The 20,510-nt window shown below is 36.9% G+C and overlaps 2 protein-coding genes and 1 pseudogene across 2 annotated transcripts; all 3 read left to right on the top strand.

The window, feature by feature from the left end:
- Positions 1–1,188: 1,188 nt before the first annotated feature.
- LOC113700340 (DEAD-box ATP-dependent RNA helicase 16-like) lies at positions 1,189–8,542 on the top strand. The gene is made up of 15 exons (XM_027220763.2): positions 1,189–1,567; positions 1,679–1,837; positions 1,947–2,036; positions 2,135–2,263; positions 2,515–2,615; positions 2,994–3,108; positions 3,624–3,755; positions 4,224–4,289; positions 4,395–4,574; positions 4,994–5,089; positions 5,550–5,687; positions 6,136–6,218; positions 6,764–6,801; positions 6,894–7,108; positions 7,914–8,542. The coding sequence occupies exons 1-15, from the start codon at positions 1,322–1,324 to the stop codon at positions 8,004–8,006; spliced, it is 1,881 nt and encodes a 626-aa protein (XP_027076564.1). The 5' UTR covers positions 1,189–1,321; the 3' UTR covers positions 8,007–8,542.
- A 1,570-nt stretch (positions 8,543–10,112) lies between these two features.
- On the top strand, positions 10,113–15,093 carry LOC113701967 (proline-rich receptor-like protein kinase PERK2; annotated as a pseudogene).
- Positions 15,094–15,582: 489 nt separating this feature from the next.
- On the top strand, positions 15,583–20,311 carry LOC113702056 (squalene epoxidase 3). Its single transcript, XM_027223006.2, has 8 exons — positions 15,583–16,197; positions 16,875–16,986; positions 17,120–17,294; positions 17,818–17,986; positions 18,223–18,441; positions 18,686–18,961; positions 19,224–19,502; positions 19,968–20,311. The coding sequence occupies exons 1-8, from the start codon at positions 15,598–15,600 to the stop codon at positions 20,070–20,072; spliced, it is 1,935 nt and encodes a 644-aa protein (XP_027078807.2). The 5' UTR covers positions 15,583–15,597; the 3' UTR covers positions 20,073–20,311.
- Positions 20,312–20,510: the final 199 nt, after the last annotated feature.

Here is a 20,510-nt window from a genome sequence, read left to right on the forward strand (position 1 = left end):
TAACCAAGAGGATGAAGTCAGTCTCCTTACTAAAATTTTAAAATTTTTTCAAAAATTATAGTATAATTCGTGAAGTATAATACGTCAAAAGTTTATTATGTGTTTTATATGGTCAATTAAAAAGTATATATACATCTTTCAAAATATTTTGAAAATGTACAAATATAAACGTTTTTTTAAATTATGCATACGAACATATAGTATACAAATTTAATACAATGCATAGTTTTCCTCTCTCTTCTATCAACCTTGTTTGGACAACCTGAAATCAAAAATAAGTTCCTCTATGTTTTCCAAAGCTCTTAGAGGAGATTGTGATCAAAACTTACTAAATTAGTTTCAATCAAGTTATAATAAAATCATTTTCTAGCTCAACCACGTTTTCTATTAGTGAAAGAGGTTTAGCTTTTATATAGACAAAAAAGTTTCACTTTTATAGAGATTTTTTTTAAAATAGAGAGTTTACTATTTAGCATGTTGATTGAACTTGGAATCATCTATCCAACTTTATGTAGTCATGATAAAGAAATCATAGGATAAAAAAAAAATGGAAGCGAAAGGGCAAAAATCATACTAGAAAAGAAATAATCACATTCAGAATACCATATTTAGAAATGATTATATTTAGGGCTACAATCCATCTCATCCTACCATTCAATCTAACCCAATTCTCAAAAAAAAAAAAAAAAAAGGGCTCATAAAGAAATCACAGGACAAAAAAAGGGGAGAAGGGGAGCGAAAGGGGAAAAATTCATACTAGAAAAGAAATAATCATATTCAAAATATCATATTAAAAAATAATTATATACACGTCTACAATCCCTCTCACTAGACCGTTTAACTCAACACTCAAAAAATAAAAAGTTTTTTTGAGCATTCAGAATATCATCATTAACTAATGTATTGAAAATTCATTCAAGCCAAAAAAAAGAAGAAGAAGAAGAGACCGACGTATTCAAAATTAATAAGCCAGCGTTTCTACAAATATATCAATTAATTGTTCAAAAAAAAAAAAATGCACAGACAAAAAGCAAATTTTTTTTTCTTTTTTGGGGAAGAGATACTAAGAAAGACTGTATAAGTCGTGATTATTTGATCCGCGGTAAGATACCACGCCTCTAACTGTGGGATGCTGCACGCCTAAAGGCGTTTGATTTAATATCACGAGGTACCACGCCCACTCAGTTCATTGCAAAAGCTACGTAATTCGACCCGAATTACCCGTTTATCGTCATTTGGACTGCTTCCTTGTCAGCGGAAAGCAAAAGCCCTACCGGTGCAGTCTTAAACCCTCAGCCATCGTTTCTTTCCCTCGAATCCAATGGCGAAGAAAAAACAGAAATCATCGCAAAATAAGGATAAGAATCAAGAACTAAAGGAGCAGCCGGTAGTTGTAGAGGATGAAGCAGCAGCAGCTAAACAAGAAAAAGAAGACGAGGAGAAGGAGGAGGAGGAAGAACGGAGTTTCGAAGACCTTGGATTAGACCCTCGCCTAATTCGAGCACTTATCAAGAAAAACATCGACAAACCTACACCTATCCAGCGCGTCGCCATTCCTCTCATCCTTGTAACTGACTTGTTGAATCAATTTTGGTCAGTTTCTTGATTTGTCTAAAAGTTACGAATTCGTTTAACCTTTTTTTTTTCTTTTGTTGGTTGTCTATCTAAATTGTTGCAGGAAGGTAAAGACGTGGTTGCTCGGGCAAAGACTGGTTCAGGAAAGACCTTCGCCTATCTCCTACCTTTACTTCAGAAGCTATTTTCTGACTCGCCTTCTAAACATAACCAAGCTCCTACCGCTTTCATTTTAGCTCCTACTCGTGAGTTATGCCAACAAGTATGTAATCTTGATTAATTTGAGCTAGTGTTGTGAAGAAAAATCAATCTTATTGAGGAATTAATGGCTTAGTTAATAGTATTTTTGTTTTTTGCTCCTCATTTTCTAGGTTTATGCGGAGGTGATGTCGCTAATTGAGTTATGTAGAGTGCAGCTGAAAGTTGTGCAATTGACTAGCAGCATGTCTAATTCTGACTTGGTCAGAATTTACCTTCTCTTGTTTTGGTGCCATTTTATAATTAATGAGCTTGGAGTTGTATAATTCAATTGTTAAACATGGGATGTTGGTGGCTGCAGAGAACAGCATTGGCTGGGCCACCTGATATTATAGTGTCTACGCCTGCTTGTGTACATACATGCCTGTCAGATGGTGTTCTTCAGCAGAAAGCTGTTCAGGATTCCTTGTCCATTATTGTCCTCGATGAGGTGTGAATTCAAACTGTGCAATATACCTTAGTGATGATATGGATAAGAAAAAGGGTTGGTGCATTTGCTACAACATGATTATTGAAGAGGTTCATTTATCGAGTTTCTAAATAGGTGTTAGCACCAGTTTAATTAGTATGGTTATAAGAACCTCAAATACTTTCGAGGAAAAAATTTGTAATTTTGATGGTCTCAAGTTTGTGGATGGCTTAGTGGTGAGAGAAACTCATGATAGTTGTATTTGATATCAGGCAGATCTTCTTTTGTCATATGGATATGAAGATGATCTTAAAGCTCTTACGGCGCATGTCCCTAGACGTTGCCAGTGTCTTCTCATGTCAGCAACCTCTAGGTTTGATCCTGTTCTATAATGCTTTAGCAGGTTATGCCTATCTGTGTTGAAATTAAATCATTATCCTAATATTTTTGTTTATATTGCATCGGGTCCAATACTCTTTTCTGTCAGTTCTGAAATTCATTCTTTTGCTTGTGGTGGGGCATACCACCGATGGCATTTTTGGCTCATGCTCTTTTAGAAAGTGATATTTTGTTTTCTTTGACTTCAATCTCTGCTTGTAATACTGAAGCATGTCATGCATGAAGCTTTGTGAGAAATTTACTGCATTCAGTCATTTTATTTTTCCTCGTATGGATCGGATTATGCCACTTGCCTCTCATTGCTTATTTGGCAAATACCTTACACTGTTTTCTATCATGTGACATTTTGCAGTGCTGATGTTGAAAAGCTGAAAAGGCTTATTTTACATAATCCCTACATCTTAACTTTGCCTGAAGTAGGAGACCTTAAGGATGACATCATCCCCAAGAATGTTCAGCAGTTTTATGTAAGAAATTTTCTGCCTGCAGTTGTGAATCTTGTCAACATATTCTTGGTGGCAGTTTTGCCCCTGCAAATGAAAACTAGAATTACCATACTGGCCAAGAAGCCAGAAAATCTGCTATTGCTTCAATTCTTATATTTTGTATACTCTGTCAAGCTTCATTACAGCTCTCCAATGGAATACATACGTCATACGCAACATGCCTTGTTTAAAATTTAAAAATCATACAGCAATGGTTATAATTTTGCGAAATTTGGTACAATCTAGTTACCCTCTAAGTTTCTGGTCTGCAGCATATCCCAAGGTTATAGTGGTTTACAACCTTTTACTGACATAATTGCTAAAGTAACAGATGATTTGCTTCTCTAGCCTAATCATGTCTGAATAGGGTTGGAGCTTTGTCTAATGAATTTATGCACATATAAGTGACTCTGTAGATATGCATAACAGTACTGTATTACATTGGAATAGTTGTTGTTATTTCACATTAACTACGTAAAATTATGTCTTGCTATCAGATATCATGCAGTGCCCGAGATAAGCTTGTCCACATCCTTGCCCTGTTGAAGCTCGAGCTTGTTCAGAAAAAAGTTTTGATATTCACCAATGCAATTGATACAAGTTATAGACTGAAGCTCTTCTTTGAACAGGTACTCTGACTCTTCTAATTTGCTTTCAATTATTGCTTTGCTATTGTCTTGACTTGCTAGTGCCAGTTATTTGTGGGTTATCATCTAATATCTGCTGTTTCTGATGTCGACTGGGGACTTCTGGCTTTAACCAATTTAGAAGTAACACAGGGAATAGTAAGAAGATGTTCTGCGTTTCAATTTTTCATCCCCCTAATTTGCATATAAGGACCTTTCAATTTTTTCCTATTTTTTATTTTTATTTTATTATGATTTTTTTTTGGGTGAAAATCTAAAGCTGTAGACAGATGGAAATGGGTATCAGTGGTCTAGGAATTATGGTTATCAGATCTGGGGTTTAGAAAACTTGCAAGTTCAGCAAAGTGTTGATCAATTGTATTGTTTCTTGATGAATTTCAATCTGATTGGTGAGGCAAGTATGGTAAGCCTTTATTTACAACTTCACCAATTAAGTGTCCCTCTGTACAGTTTGGTATAAAGTCTGCTGTTTTAAATGCTGAGCTGCCCCAAAATTCTCGTCTACATATCCTTGAGGTAACAGTTCTACTTGCTGGATTGTAGTCAACAAGCAGCTATCTTTATGATGATATGACTAGTCTTATTACCACCGGTCTAATTACTTGTTTCATGTTCTGTCAGGAGTTCAATGCTGGACTTTTTGATTATTTGATTGCGACTGATGACAGTCAGCCGCAAGAGAAAAAGAAGTTTGACAGTGGAAGTAATGCTGTGCAGAAGAAAGCCAGAAAGCATGCCAAGCAAAAACTAGATGCAGAGTTTGGTGTTGTGAGAGGGATAGATTTCAAAAATGTGCACACGGTAGGCTGCTTTTCTAAAATACATTTTTCTTGACACTTGAATTTTTTTTTAAAATTTTTGCACCACATTCTAGACGTCATATTGCAGTATCTTATTCTTTGTTACAATATCTTTACTTTGATGTATGATTTTTGCAATAAGCGCAGGTATCATTATGCATAGGTTATTATATATTTGGAGATACTCAGACAGCATATATCTACTTAATCTTCTTATTACAATCAAAGTGGATGGTTGCACGATTAGTAATTAGTATGTTACTATTGATTGAAAATTTTGAGCTTTTCCATGTATGTTGTTTATCCTACCCTTGAGCTTTCTTCCATACAGGAATTGCTTTGCGTATCATCTACTTGTCTGTGGCTGATGAGGTTGTCAGTTTGATAATCGACTTGTATTGATTCTTTTCTTTCTTGCAGGTCCTAAATTTTGAGATGCCTCAAAGTGCTGCGGGATATGTACATCGAATTGGACGTACTGGAAGAGCGTATAACACTGGTGCATCTGTCTCTCTGGTAATTTTCTAAAGACTAAATTGGAATTACTTTTGTAACTGAATTTATACCCTGACTTCCAGATTGAATTTGGTTGATCTTCATTTTTTTGCAAGCAGAACTGATGAACAGTATGATTGCTTGAATATTGACTAGAATCTTCGGTAAATCATTGGCTCATATATATCCATGTTGTAGAAGTTCTGTCATCCTTCGCAATCATGGTTTTGGTTTTCAGTTTTTTCTTTGTGTTTATTGCATACTGAAATATGCCTTTTATTTTTTATATCAAATATTGGATTGTGCTATAGGTTTTGCCCCTATTTTTTGCTGTTATTTTTATATCAGAATTCCTAATATATGTTAGAACATGAATAATGTCTCCCCTAATATGATTAAAGTGATTATGGTAATGAATTTAAAATTATTGTGATCATTTTCTTATATGTTTCTTATCTCCCTCTTACTTGATCTTGAATAGGTGTCCCCTGAGGAAAATGACATGTTTGAAGATATTAAATCCATCATCGGTGAAAGTGATAATATGGACTCCAATTTTATAGCTCCATTTCCGTTGCTCACTAAGAATGCTGTGGAGGGCTTGAGATATAGAGCTGAGGTAAATATTGCCTTCCTTTACTGCATAGTAAGTTGTAACTTTTTGAACTTATTATGCATTAAGCATCTCTTTATGCTTACTTTGCTTCTGTGCTTCTATATATGCCAAACTTAAGTACTGCATTTGTCAAAGTATGATAGAAGTGATTAATCTATATTCTAAGTAGAGTCCTTTCCATTGTGTGAATGCTCATTTCGTAAAGGAACTAGGTAGAAACTCTTCAATGGCTTTCTCTAATTATTCATGTATGTATGTTTCTTCAAGGGTAAGTTGGTCATCAACTCAGTCACCTTGGTTGCTGGACATTTCTGAGAAATTAAAATATTTACTTTTGTTATGTTAGGATGGTGATTATTAACAGCAATTAAATTGTGATTTATGTTTAGAACGGTCATCTTTGGTGTTGTAAAATCAGTACCGTGGAAGATGTAAATGGCTATTTTTTCAGGATGTGGCAAGGAGTGTGACAAAAGTTGCTGTGAGAGAATCTCGGGCACAGGACCTTAGAAATGAAATTCTCAATTCAGAAAAGTAAGTAGTTTTCTCACTTTAGCTTATGATTGGGTTGGCCTTATTTTGCCTGCAAGCTTTCAGTTAATTGCACCTTGGAAGTTGCGATGCAGTTCACATATCTGTTTTAGAGTTTGTTGAATTTGATCCCTTTGTTGTCATGTTATGCATTAAGATGCAGATGATAATTCTTCATACTTTGCATATGAGCACTAGACATGTTCCATTGGAAGGAGATGACATCTCTGACTGTGACATTGGACTTGGGAGTTGTTTAAGTGGATGCGAATTAAACGTTCCTCTACATCTGAACACTATATTTGATTGTCAGGGAGACATTGATTTTGACTTTTATGTCTTTGAGGTAGTCAGTCACTAGCATGAGTAGCCCGTGTGGCCAAAAATTTATGCTAGTCATTTGTGATCATGTCTATTGTTTTCATTTTAGCTTTGATATTGTTTTGACATGCTTAATTTATTTGGATTTGCATGCATGTTATGCTTTCTGCTTATTCTTGCATGGTCTTCTATCTTGCTTTTGAGCTAATTTATATAGTTTTGATCAGGTTGAAGGCTCATTTCCAAGATAATCCCAGGGACTTGGGTAAGATGAATTATTATTCGTGGATAATTACATTGACTTTGCACATGACTTCTCTTCAGCAATTTGACATGTATATTTGTTTCTGGGGAAAGATCTTTTGAAACATGACAAGCTTTTAAGTAAGAAGGATCCGGCTCCCCATCTACGTGATGTGCCCGAATACCTCTTGGACCCAACAACGCAGGAAGCCCGCAAAATTGTAAAGCTTGCGAGAGCTGCAATGGGCAATAATAACACTGCTCGCCGCAAAGGATTTAAGGGCAAGTTTAGAAAAAGTAGAGACCCTTTGAAAACCTTTTCTGCTGAGGTACGTTTACAATATTTTTTCTGGTCTTCATTTGCTCAATGATTGTACTAGCAAACATGGGTGCACTCGGGGTGGGATGCTTTTTAATATTTCAAAATTGTAGAATTTTCCTTTATAAGTATTAAAATGTTCAGTTAGATCCTTGTAAAAGTTAATGCCCCCTCTAATATTTATGACAAGTGAAATTCACCCCTGTAAATTTGCCATCTAAACTCATTTTTGTTCCCAATTTCCTCGTAAAGAACAGAAGGTAAACTCAGTTTATCATCTTAGTTCATGTTTATCATCAAATTGGGTACAAATTTTTGGTCGGTAACTTACATATATCATTTGTGTGACTAAATAGATATTCAGCATTTAGAATTCATGTAACAAATAGATAAATTGTAGAATTTACATCACCTTTTTAAAAGTTAACTATTGTATCGAATGTCAGTTTCACACCCCAGAAGGCATGGGACAATGGTTAAGTTCCATTAATGATCTCAAATTTATTGTATAAAAGTAGGTATCCAAATCAGTAAATGTATGAAAGAGATGATAGATTGAATCGGCGACCATGTCTGATAATGCAATGGGGCCAAAAACAAGTTTAGATTGCAAGATGGAAAATCTACAATTTCTAAAACTGTAAGAGGACCAAGCTCTCGCATTCGCACATGCTAGCATATTTTGCAAAATAATACAAAAATTACTTTATACAACTGCATTACATCAAAATGTTGTTGAATGGCTTGCAATGGTGGTGGGTCGAATAGCTTGCAAGGGCAGATTTCTTATGAATTTAACGAAGCCTTGGTTTCAGGCATCAAGACGACCTTCAAAAGGTGGGATAAGGAGGAGGGGACCAGGGTGCGATGCCGGTCATAAGCGCAAAAGGAAAGAGACTGTCGATTGATTTGTTGCGCACTCGCTGGAATATTTCAGCTCGGGAGAGTCTCGGTCCCCAAAAGTTTTGTTTTATATTATATATGATTGTAATGTTAAATTTTGATATCCAGCATGTCGTCCCGTTCTTGTCCATGTCTCCATGGATCGTCACACAGCATTTTGCGTGCTGGGGCGATCCTGGGCCAATTGCAGTGTCTGAACTTTCGGAATTGATTAGTCTTACAAGTATAGAATTCTTTTGGTGATGGCGCATGGCGTAGATTGTATCCGTCTAAACCCTGCGGAAAAAGTTGGCCGCCAAAAGCTGCATGATCCATTCACTCCTCCTCGTGCAACGGCTTCCAGTCCCGTAGTGAGTATCGTAACAAAGCCCAATAACTTGTTTGTTTAATTTTTCAAGAATACGTTTGTGGAAAAGCGAATGCTGCCTTATTGATGTCTAAAAAACATGTAGTTGTTCCTACCCAAAAGGCAACTAAGGGATGTCTTCCCTGTGTGTTGTCTAACTCTCTCTCTTAAATATATATATATTTATTATGTTGAGGTGGTGTCTAGTCCACGTTGGTAACTTCATTAGTCTTTCCTTCTCACCAGTCGATGTTATCCGAGAGTCTGATAGTCTGAAGCGGACTTGCGTAGCCTGTAGCTTGATTGGTCGCCCAAACAAGACAGGAAGGAATTCTCTGTCTGAGAATATCAAATGTGGCGTAAATCTAACGTTAGCAAAGAAGTTATGTTTGGAATATTTAAAATTCTTCCTGAACACCACTAGTGATATTAAGAGATACTATTATAGCTCATTAAAGAGGCCATGTTAATGACCATGATAGGCGTGTGTCTTTGATCTTGGCAACCGACCCCCCGACCTTTTGTTTTCGAGACGGAAAGAGGATCCTTCTAAAGCTAATGTACCCCGTCCAAACAAAAATTGACTAGAGATGATGTAAACATCACTGGAAAGAACAAAAGCTCCTCCTAAGATGTGACTGCCCCCACGGCCAGCCACGATTCGTGATTAATATATTTTGACAGAAGCCTGGTCGTCGGTTTAGTAAATATGTATCTTTCGTCTTTTCCGACTTAGCCCCACTGTCCCAGCGACGACTGATGGTCCTCTTGTCTTTTGGCCTTCGATGGGAGATTGCTGGCGGGTACTACAGGGATCTGTGGACAGTAACATTTGATGATTGCTATTTTTAAAATTTTTTTTATAAAAAATATATTATAGTGATTTTATGTATGTAAAATAGAAAAGTGATTGAGAAATGTGTTTATAAAAAATGTAAAAAAATTTTTGGTAGAAAAATCACAATCCAAACATAGTGTCAAAAGACTATGCTGCCTTGTGGTCATGTTTGATGTGTTCGTGCAGGCCGTGAAGCAGACTTGATGTGATCCCAACCAACCGGTCCCGTTTTCATAATGCACTCGGCCACGCTTGATGTAGATCAACTTTGCCGTGTCCCAAAAGCCCAAAAAGAATATATATATATATATATATATATATATATGTGTGTATATTAGATTTATACGTAGATATATGATTTTTTTTTAAAAAAAAAATCTTTCTTTTAACCAGACAACATAGTAGTATACCAGTTAAAATTATTAAATATCCATGTCCACTTTTAGGTTTCGAAATGGTTTTCTATCTTTAGACCCACCTAAGTACGAGTCTTCTTTTTGGTGCAATCACTTTATATCATACCATAAAAACCCTTGTAATTTAGTTTCCAGATGATCCATATCTCCCTTTTTATTTTTCCACGATTTTCTTTAAGAATAATTTCCTTAAGGAAAAAACAAAGATATGAGGATATTTATTGGAATAAAAAGCTTGAACTCGAAAACACTCTGAAGGCTAATAATGTTTAACCAAAAGTTGAGATTACTGATTACCTATGGTCTCAACTTTTAGTAAAGTGATTGTTGTGGGCACTGATGACTGATTATCAAGATTTCTTTTGATAAAATGCTATGTCAAACTTGTACAGTTGGGGGTTACAAAGCTGGCCACAGAGCCCTTAACATGGAATAGTTCTGGCGGTAGCTGCCCTTAAAATATCCGCCCCCCAGAAGCTCCTACAGTGCCATTGGAGGATCATCCAAGTAGATGAAATCTGCTTGTATTGGGACCCCTGGTCTAGCTAGCCAATCTGCACTCTTGTTACTCTCCCTCTTAAGCTTGTTGCGGGTTACATTGCCAATCTCTGCTGATAAATTCACGCATCTGCTTCGTAAGATTAAAATGTGGCGATGTGTTTCTTAGTGCTTCATAATCAGCCGTATCTTCTGCATTTAATAATCAGCCGTCTCTTCGCAAATTGTATTCGGGAAATTGAGCAGCAACTTCATCTTAAGTGGTCCAACTTTGTCCCCTGATTTTGAGTTTATCTTGTCTAAATGTGGATGAAGTTAGATCAAGTGGTCCTAAAAAAAAAGGATTTCTTATGCATTTGGATATCAAACATACATAATTTACATCATCACCAAAAGAAAAGGCATTAAGATAAATAAAACCTTCACAAGGTGGAAATGACAGGCGCTCAAGGGTAGTAGTATTGCAATTTGGATTAGATCAATAGCGAGATATATTGCTCTTCGACAAGATTTCGCAAAATTATACTTGAGTGAAGTATGGGGAAAAGCTTGCGTTAAAAAAAAAAATATGTTTACGGAAAACATAAAAATTTTCCCGTGAAAAATCACAATCCAAACGAGGCAATCGATTTCGTTTAGTTTTATGTTGTTTATGCTTAATTTTTCAGATAAATCATCAGAAGCATATCTTTTTCTTGTACCACAGGGAGTCGCTCTTTTCTACGGCACCATAGCGTTACGACTGCACGAGTTTCTGCTGCCTAATTGCCTAACGTATACCTGGAAATTATTGTGTTCGTATGCCGAAGAAGCGACACTTGAAATACATATAGAATGTGGTAATTGACCGGTTCGAGGAAACCTAAACAAAAACGACTTCAGCATGTTTGTCGATGGGGCACTTACAAGCACTTCGACAGCGATCATGATAATATCAAGAAAGAAAAGACAACAAAAACTACTAGTTTTCTGTCTCTTTACTTTTTTATTTGCCAAGAGGAAACATCTTGAAATCACGGGGTGATTTTGTGGCTACCACCAATCCATATGCCTCCGATTTTTATTGTGTTCTATACCATTCTATTAACTCTCGAGTATAGAAACGTGGCTGCCTGCACTGTATAATTTGGCAACCAGATCTCAGTCCGGATTACTTAGATTTTGTACGTGGATTGTCATTTTCAAAGCCAATGCACGATCTTTGTCAAATAGGTCCGTAGAAACAGTCGGCTAATGCAGCTAAGTTCTTTAAATTAGAACCCAAAAAATTCGGGCTCGTTATTCTTTTGGGAGAGCTGTGGGGACTGTATCACCCCAAAAGAAATAGGGGGAAAAAAAAACTTATGTGTAAGTATTGATGCAGCCTTTGTACCTTCAGAATGTATCCTGGATTTCTAATTGCGCAAATTATTCGGGCTGCTACTAAAATTTTGGAATCATCGAGTTTTGACCATCGAACTATTAAAAGTTTAGTTTTGCACGCTGAACTATCTAAAGTCTATATTTCGACCTATTCTATCAAATTTAATCGTTCGATAACTATGTGAAATTCCTACCCTTTTCTTGTCTTGTGAATCGTGCGAGTACTCATATATAACATAGTTAACGATTAAATTTGACGGAATAATTTGAAATCTAAATTTTAGATACTTCAATAGTTAAAATCCGCCTTTTAATAGTTTAGTAGTCAAAATTCAACGATTCCAAAAGTTTAGCGACTATTCTGATAAGTTGCTCTTTCCAATTCATGCACGTGCATGACTTTAATCTAAAAGGCTCCTTATCTTCACCAATCCTCCCATACACGAAATGACCAAAGGATTAACTCTAGGTGATCTTATTGGTATATCAACGTGCAATTAACACCATAGACATGTTTTATATTCATTTCAGTATAAATAAAAAGGGATGTTTTAAATTGAAATTAACCAATAAGGTTGTAGGCCCACAATGCAGTCAATATTAGTTATATGCATTTTTACTCTGAATATATAATGGTACCAAATATTTCCAAAAAATATAAAAGAGGTGGGCTGTTGGAGACGAAACAGAAAATCAAGATGGTGTCATGGAAATAATCGCAACTCGAGCGCCAAAGAATATTCCAAAGCTCAGTCCGCAGTGAAATGTACCTGGAAACGAAACGGAGGAAAAAAATCGCTGGCCTTTTCTCTTTACCAGACAAAGTCGCACAAAAACGTACAACCAACACGTGTTTTTTTTTCCCCAACACAAGAAGGTTTTTGTTTTTTTTTTGGAGGCTACTTATAATTTTTTCCACTTTACTACCAAACCTAACTCTACCTCTACAACCCAACACAAGTTGGCACCTTAATGATAATAGACGTTTGTACGTATGTTTGACTTTCACTGTTAGAGCTGTATTAATAAAAATTCTTATAAACCACTATGGTCCATATTCTAATCCATGGTGTGATTGGAGTTGAAATTATGCAAAAAATAATAATAATAATAATCTCAAAAAAACACACATGGAGACACACGAATGTAGTAGTATTATGATAAATGTCAAACGTATTTGTCGAACTACATGCCTATTGATTCCCCCATGTTGTAAGGGTGCTTTTTTTTTTGTTTTGATCACTAAGGGTGGCTAAACTTCAGAAAAAAAATCAACCAGTACGACAAATGTCAAATGTATTTGTCGAACTATAGACCTATCTACTTCCCCAAGCTGTAGGAGTGCTTAAACTTCAGAAAAAAAAAAAAAATCGGCCAGTCCAATCTAAATCGAAATTTCGATTGAATTTTAGTAAAATGAAAATTGGTAAAATAGAAGAATATTCAATGTACAATGTTTGGTAAAATAATTTAGAAATGAATATTGAAAATAAATTTCCTAATTCTTGATTATCGGCCGAACTTTCGAAATTCTTATAATATACACACACAGGATATATATATTATTACTTATACATGATATAGATATACATATTACGTATTATATAATATTAAGATCTACTAATTCTTAGTGACTAGGGCCTACTACTAACTAGAACAGTAATACTTTAATGTTTTACATACTAGTGATTACTGATTAGTTAACTTATAATAGGAATTATGAATAATAATGATGATGGATGATTCTGAATACTTATGCTATTTTTCTTTCTTTTCTTTCTGCTTGGATTGATCTTTTTTTAAAAATAAAATTTTCAAATACATGCTACAGTAATACACAATAACCAAAAAAATATCTCATCCATACAACATATCAAAATTTTCAAAATAATTTTATAGTAAAAAATTTTCGTATATATTGCTACAGTATGGAGTTGATTTTTTGGCATATCATGCTTGTTGGAGTTGATTTCATTGAATTTTGTAGAGAAAGAACAAATGGGATCTAGTTTGGTGTAACAATTTTTTTAGAGAAAATTAAAATTTTTTGCTTTACTATAATGATAATTCATATTTCGAATATTATCAAATTATTGATTCTTTGGCATAAATCCAATTATCAAAGACAGTAAAAAGATGTTGGTTTCGGAAGTAAAAAACTGCAAAAAATCAAATTTTTTAGTCAAATTTCCGATCACCAGTGGATGAGCAGGCCGTGTAGCATTATAAACAAAAGAGCAAATTATCCGATTGGCCATTAAACTTTTGCAATCGTCGAGTTTTGGTCACTCAACTATTAAAAATCTGGTTTTGGTCACTAAAATGTATAAAGTTAAGATGTGAGGCCATTCTGTTAAATTTAGCCGTTAAGTTTGCCGATCTGTCTATCCGTGCGATTTCCAAGGCAAAAGACAGGGTCAATTTAGGAAGTTCAACGTAACATTGAATGCTTCTCTCAAAAATCGTCACTCTTCTTCCTCCCCTCATCAAATCTTCGTCAGACCCTTTTCATCCACCGTAGGCATCAGGACCAAACCCAGAACTTCCTCTCAAGCAACCCAATCTCCCCGCCACTCGTCCCCAAATTCTCCATTTGCTAAAGTTCCTTCCTCCAGTCCCTCCACCAGCAGCACCTTTTATTCAGGTTCTGCCCCGAATACCGGCTCCGGTTCTGATTTTCAACTAAATTCGTCGGTTGGTACAACCTCCGCTTCAAGCCGTACATCCCTCTCCAAGCCTCCAAGCCTCCATCTCTCCCTCCCAGAACACGCCTATATTTATGATTTCTCCGAAATCCGTTCTGCCACCAACAATTTTTTCACCAAACGCTAATCCACTTCCTCCTCCTCCTCCCAGTCCTGGCGCTGCGAGCTCAACGGAAAGGACGTCATTATTTTTCAATGGAAAATCCATTAGACAATCCACGAATCTGAGCTGAGATCCAAATTATCGGTTATTTGTAAAAGCCATCATAAATGCTTAATCAAGCTCCTCGGAGCTTCCATTTCAAACATCACATTTACTTAGTTTATGAATTTATCAGCGGCTCGAATCTTTCTACTTGTCTCCGAAATCCAAGAAACCCTGATTTCACCGTTCTTTCCACCTGGATGTCGCGAATGCAAATCACCACGGATTTAGCTAACGGCTTGAATTATATCCACACCGCAGCCGGATTCAACATAAGTTTGGTCCATAAGTACGTGAAGAGCAGCAAAATTATTATCACTGGGCCTTCCTTGAATGCCCAAATTTGCCATTTCGGAGCCGCCGAGCTATGCTCTGAGACGGAGAGATATGAATGAGGTGAGATAACGGAAGAGGAGTTGCCGGAGCTGCGGAGGTCGAGGAGTAGGGGGAGGCAATTTGAAGGAGTGAGAGGATACATGTCGCCGGAGTTTAAGTCGATCGGCTTGGCGACGCAGAAGTCTGACATGTACGCTTTTGGAGTGGTGATTCTGGAGCTTTTGTCCGGGGAGGAGCCGCTGAAGTATAAATATGATAATGCGAGTGGAGATTATAGGAAGATTTCAATTATCAATTCAGCGACGGAGGCGGCGGAAACTGACGGAGAGGGTAATGAAACGGTGGAGGGAAGTTTTGAGGATGAAAAGGGTCTGACAAAGATTTGACGAGGGGAGGAAGAAAAGCGACGATTTTTGAGAGAAGCATTCAATGTTATGTTGAACTTCCTAAATTGACCCAGTCTTTTACCTTGGAAATCGCACGGATGGACAGATCGGCAAACTTAACGGCTAAATCTAACAGAATGGCCTCACATCTTAACTTTATACATTTTAATGGCTAAAATCAGACTTTTAATAGTTGAGTGACTAAAACTCGACTATTGCAAAAGTTTAATGGCCAACCGAAAAATTTGCTCTAAACAAAAAGGCCAGCACGTCAAGACACCCAGCGGCCAACCTGCCGGTCACCGGACCTTTCCACTTAACATACACCCCTCCCTTGTCCTCTCTCCACTGTGTACTCAATTCAGCTCCAGATCCCCAGATGCAGATGCTGGTACTACTTGCCAAACCTCAGCTGACCCCAACAGCGTTGTTACTCATATCAGTGGTCCAAATTTTGTTGTCCTCTTAGGAACCACTCAAATATCTACTTACAAAATCAACGGAATGATGCGGTTTAATAGTTGTTTTAGGAGTAGTATTTATTCATCAACTGCTGCCAAGCCGGCCCATTCTACCTCCTCCTTCGTCCATCGTCCTCTTCCAACACGCCACACCTTTCCTACTTCAGTTTCTTGGAATTTACCATCACCAACAGTATCCCGACCCAACAGGCCTCTATATATTCAGATAACGAACCCCAAAACTAAAATAACAACAACAACATTCCCAGTTGTTTATTGTACTGACAACAGCAATACTACTAGTGCGACAACCCAAAACAGAGAACCAGAAGGTTCGAAACCCCGTTTGTTCTTTGGCCAACAAATTCGGATTGGTATGCTGATCATGATGACAATATTCATGGATAAGTACATTGCCGGAACATTCTTTGCCTCTGTTTTTGGTTTTCTCATTCTCTGCATTTTGCAACTTAGGAGTAATAAACAATATAAGCAGAAACCGCACGCAGACCGGCCCTGCTTAGACATTCGGAGCAACCAGATGGCGGTTGATGAATGCCGGACCGGCTGGGACTCTGATACCGATGTTATCATAGTCGGTGCGGGCGTCGTTGGTGCAGCCTTATCGTACACCCTTGGGAAGGTCGAACGCCAACGCCTGCCCTGCTCACCTCCACCCACATACACTCCCCAAACACCCCCCCCCCCCAAAAAAAAACAAAAAAAATTCATATGAGCGTTTTCTCAAAGTACTATTCCGTTTTAAATTCTGTAAAAGATTTTTTTTTTTTAAATTTAATGTTTCTGTAAGCCCAAAAAAGATAAACCAAGAAAGAGTCTTCCTGGGAGTATTTTGTATAGGTGAATTTGTTTGAAGGAAGGGTTTGCACCAAGAATCTTAGCATTAGAGAGAAAAGAGGAAGAGTCTATAGGAAAGTTTTTTTTTTTAATAATTATATGTACTAAGATGGGTGACTATCAGTTCTCTATTTACTCTTGGATTGTTAACAGGTTTTCTTTGATTATGATGTATTGAGCATTTAATTTATTTCCTTACAAATAAATAAAGGGATGGTTTTCTGAACTGAGAGCTCTGATGACTTGGAGCTCACCTTTCCTACAGTAAAAATAATATCTGGCTATTGTCAGCGATGTTATCTGGCATGAAGTAGTTTTGGAGTTTTTCAGCATTGTCACTTATGTAAAAACAATATACGAAAAAAATACTTTTTTGAAGTTCGGCTTGGTTTTAGTTTCTCCTTTCACTTCACCACAGTGGAGTTCTATAATATACGATGTAATCTTTTATTGCTGTTGCAGGAAGGAAGGAGAGTCCGTGTAATCGAAAGAGACTTGAGTGAGCCTGACAGAATTGTGGGTGAGCTGCTACAACCAGGTGGATATCTCAAGTTAATTGAGCTGGGACTGGAAGGTATGTTCTTAACGTTTTGCCAATCTTCTTGTTTGGTGAAACATCAGCTTTGTGGCTCTTTTTTTTTTTTTTTTTTTTTCGGGTGGCAGAAGCTGATTTTTAGTAGCCTGACGTGGTTTCCCATTTACTACAGATTGTGTAGTTCACATTGATGCTCAGCGAGTGCTTGGTTATGCTCTTTTCAAGGACGGTAGAAGCACTAGAGTTTCTTATCCCTTGGAAAATTTCCATTCAGATGTCGCAGGCAGAAGCTTTCACCATGGGCGATTTATTCAGAGGATGAGAGAAAAAGCAGCTAGCCTTGCCAAGTAAATTTTATTTCCCACTTCTGTAGAGCACAAATGTCTATCTTGCTTCTTATCTTATGCCAGAACAAATGAGGAACCAAATTACTTTCCTGGATGCTTACAATTCATTTTCATGCATTGAATTTCACTACTTGCGTGCTATTTTAACTGACCCTTATCAAATTCTGATCACTACTTCCAACGCGCATCTCTTTGAACATGTTGATATATTAATTGCTCGAATATAGATACCAATTTAGTAAGCTGGAAAGATCAATTGGTATCTATAAGTTTTCTGATAACTTCTGCTACAGAATAAAATGAAAAGAGCAAAGAGAAGAAAATAAAAAATATATATATAATCTATGGTTCCTTTTAGACTTGTTCGTGCCTTAGGATGTCCAATTTACTAAGACTTCCAGATTAAGGATCCATAAAAAGTTTATCTTTTGGACCATGCACCACATGTATAACCATCATTTACATTTCTGATTTTCTAAATATCTATTTTTCTTGAATATCTTCTTGGTTCAATTTTCACTAGTGTACGACTGGAACAAGGCACTGTGACATCCCTGCTTGAAGACGATGGCACTGTAAAAGGTGTTGAGTACAAAACCAAAAGCGGCAAGCAGCTGAAAGCTTATGCTCCTCTTACAATAGTGTGTGATGGGTGCTTTTCAAATTTGCGACGATCTCTCTGCAGCTCTAAGGTACAACCTCAAAAGCAATGGCTTTGTGTACAATTTCTTGTCTGCTGCATTCAGATCTGGATCAAATCAAATTAAACTGAAGCTTGTCTCTTTATCTTTATTTATTTTTATTTTGTTAGAATACTGTTTGAAAAAAAAAAAAGTTACATTAATATCTCTGCTATTTGCTCTTCACTCCCAAGTGGAATGCTTAAATCTTTGAAAGTTTGTCAGTATAACCATTATGTTTCATGTAGGTGGAGATTCCCTCTTGCTTTGTTGGTTTGATCTTAGAGAACTGTCAACTTCCGTTTCCAAATCACGGGCATGTCATTCTGGCAGATCCTTCACCCATCTTGTTTTATCCAATTACTAGCACAGAGATACGTTGCTTAGTTGATATACCAGGGCAAAAGCTTCCTTCCATTGCTGATGGTGAAATGGCAAACTATTTAAAGACCGTGGTGGCTCCACAGGTACTTAAATAGTGTTAAGTTCATCCTTCAAGTTTTTACATATAGAATATCCCCTGTGTAGCATGTTTGTGTATGCTTTAGCGCTTTTTTTTTAAAAAAAAATTAATTTTTTGGCATATGCTTTAGCTTTCTGCATCTCAATGTCCATTTCTTTTCTTTTCTTTTCCCTGGTTTTGTTCTGGACATGGGAGAGTTGTCGTGTTTTTGGACCAACTTCAATTGATTTATATGTTGCTTGACCTAGATTCCTGCAGAGCTACATGATGCTTTCATATCTGCTATTGACAAAGGAGACATTAGAACAATGCCAAACAGAAGCATGCCAGCTGCTCCACATCCTACTCCTGGAGCACTACTGCTGGGTGATGCTTTCAACATGCGTCATCCTTTAACCGGTGGAGGAATGACCGTAGCCCTTTCTGACATTGTAGTGTTACGAGATCTGCTTAAACCGTTGCAAAACATGAATGACGCAGAGTCCTTGTGTAAATATCTCCAGTCCTTTTACACATTGCGCAAGGTAAGCTAACCTGCAGTTTGAATTAGAAGATGTTGAAGCGTTTATTCAGAAAATGAAGTTTTGGTAGATATTTAGTCTGACACAAGGAATAGTTTCATTTTTTTTTTCTTTGATTTCCACGTTTAAAATGCAATTCTCATAAAAGAGAAGAAAGAATGCAATTCTTACTTGCCATATACATGTCTACCATCTAGCTTCTGCATGCTGTCTATGAAGAAAATTCCTCATAATATTGACACCATTCATGGTCCTTAATATGCAGCCAGTGGCGTCTACGATAAATACGCTGGCTGCGGCCCTATACAAGGTGTTCTGTGCTTCTTCTGATCAAGCAAGAAAGGAAATGCGCGAAGCATGTTTTGATTATTTGAGCCTTGGTGGCGTTTGTTCGAATGGACCTATAGCTCTGCTCTCCGGTTTAAATCCACGACCACTGAGCTTAGTTCTCCATTTCTTTGCTGTTGCCACATATGGCGTGGGACGTTTATTGACCCCTTTTCCTTCTCCCAAGAAATTGTGGATTGGAGCTAGATTGATTTCGGTATGTAAAGAAAATCCTTTTCCAACAAATGATTAGTGCATCCCAAGGCATTGATTTCCTTCTTTTAGCACCAAAATCCAGCTTCCCCAATTTCTTTTTAGCCAACATGTTAAAAGTCTGCCAATATGCAAACAAGGTTTTTGCATACAACAGAGAGTGATTCTACGAGACAGTTTGAGTTTCCTTGACCATAAACCATGCTTAGTAATCACTTGTTATTCATAAACTCGTTTTCTCATTTCTCACTGATATGGGCGACTTTTACCACGGAATCCTTTCGGCAACAGCAACAAATTGCACTTGTGACATTTTATCTTTCCTTCTCTGAGTTGTTAACTGACTTCCTCATGCACTTTTAATCATTAAATAGTACCCTTTTAATTATAAACGTCAATTTCCCCACACATTTTGGAATGTCTTTGAGCATTGGTCATTTTCATGACTTGGCAAACTTCCTGTCTCCAGGGTGCATCAAGTATCATTTTTCCTATCATCAAGGCTGAAGGAGCGAGGCAAATGTTTTTCCCTGCAAGTGTTCCTGCATATTATAGAGACCCTCCTCAAGCATGAAAATACCGAGTTTATCAGGCCTGAACACAATTTAGCGACTTTCACCCGTCTCCTCTTACTAAAAAGCAAGGGACGTTATGTGAATTTTTGATCTGCCAGGAGACAGAAGCTGTAGAGTAGACTAAAACTGTGAACAAAACTAAAAATTTGAAGTTTAGGCATCTGATAAAACTGTAAAGCATGAATCTCCCATATTACATTGGCTCATATTTTAATAGAAAAACCATCTTACTTCTAAACTTCTCGTACCGTCGCCAACATCAACATTGAACCTTCTTACTTTCATGGCTTTTGGGTGCTCTTCAGCGAAAATGGTAATTTGCCACTACAATAAATTGTTCTGGTTCTCAAGTACAATTTAGGCAGCACATTATATTTCCTTATCTAAAAAATATGCGAGGCCGCGTATTAAAAATAAGGTACACATGTAAACTAGTT

The sequence above is a fragment of the Coffea arabica genome, chromosome 7e (assembly GCF_036785885.1).
Source record: "Coffea arabica cultivar ET-39 chromosome 7e, Coffea Arabica ET-39 HiFi, whole genome shotgun sequence".
Lineage (NCBI taxonomy): Eukaryota > Viridiplantae > Streptophyta > Magnoliopsida > Gentianales > Rubiaceae > Coffea > Coffea arabica.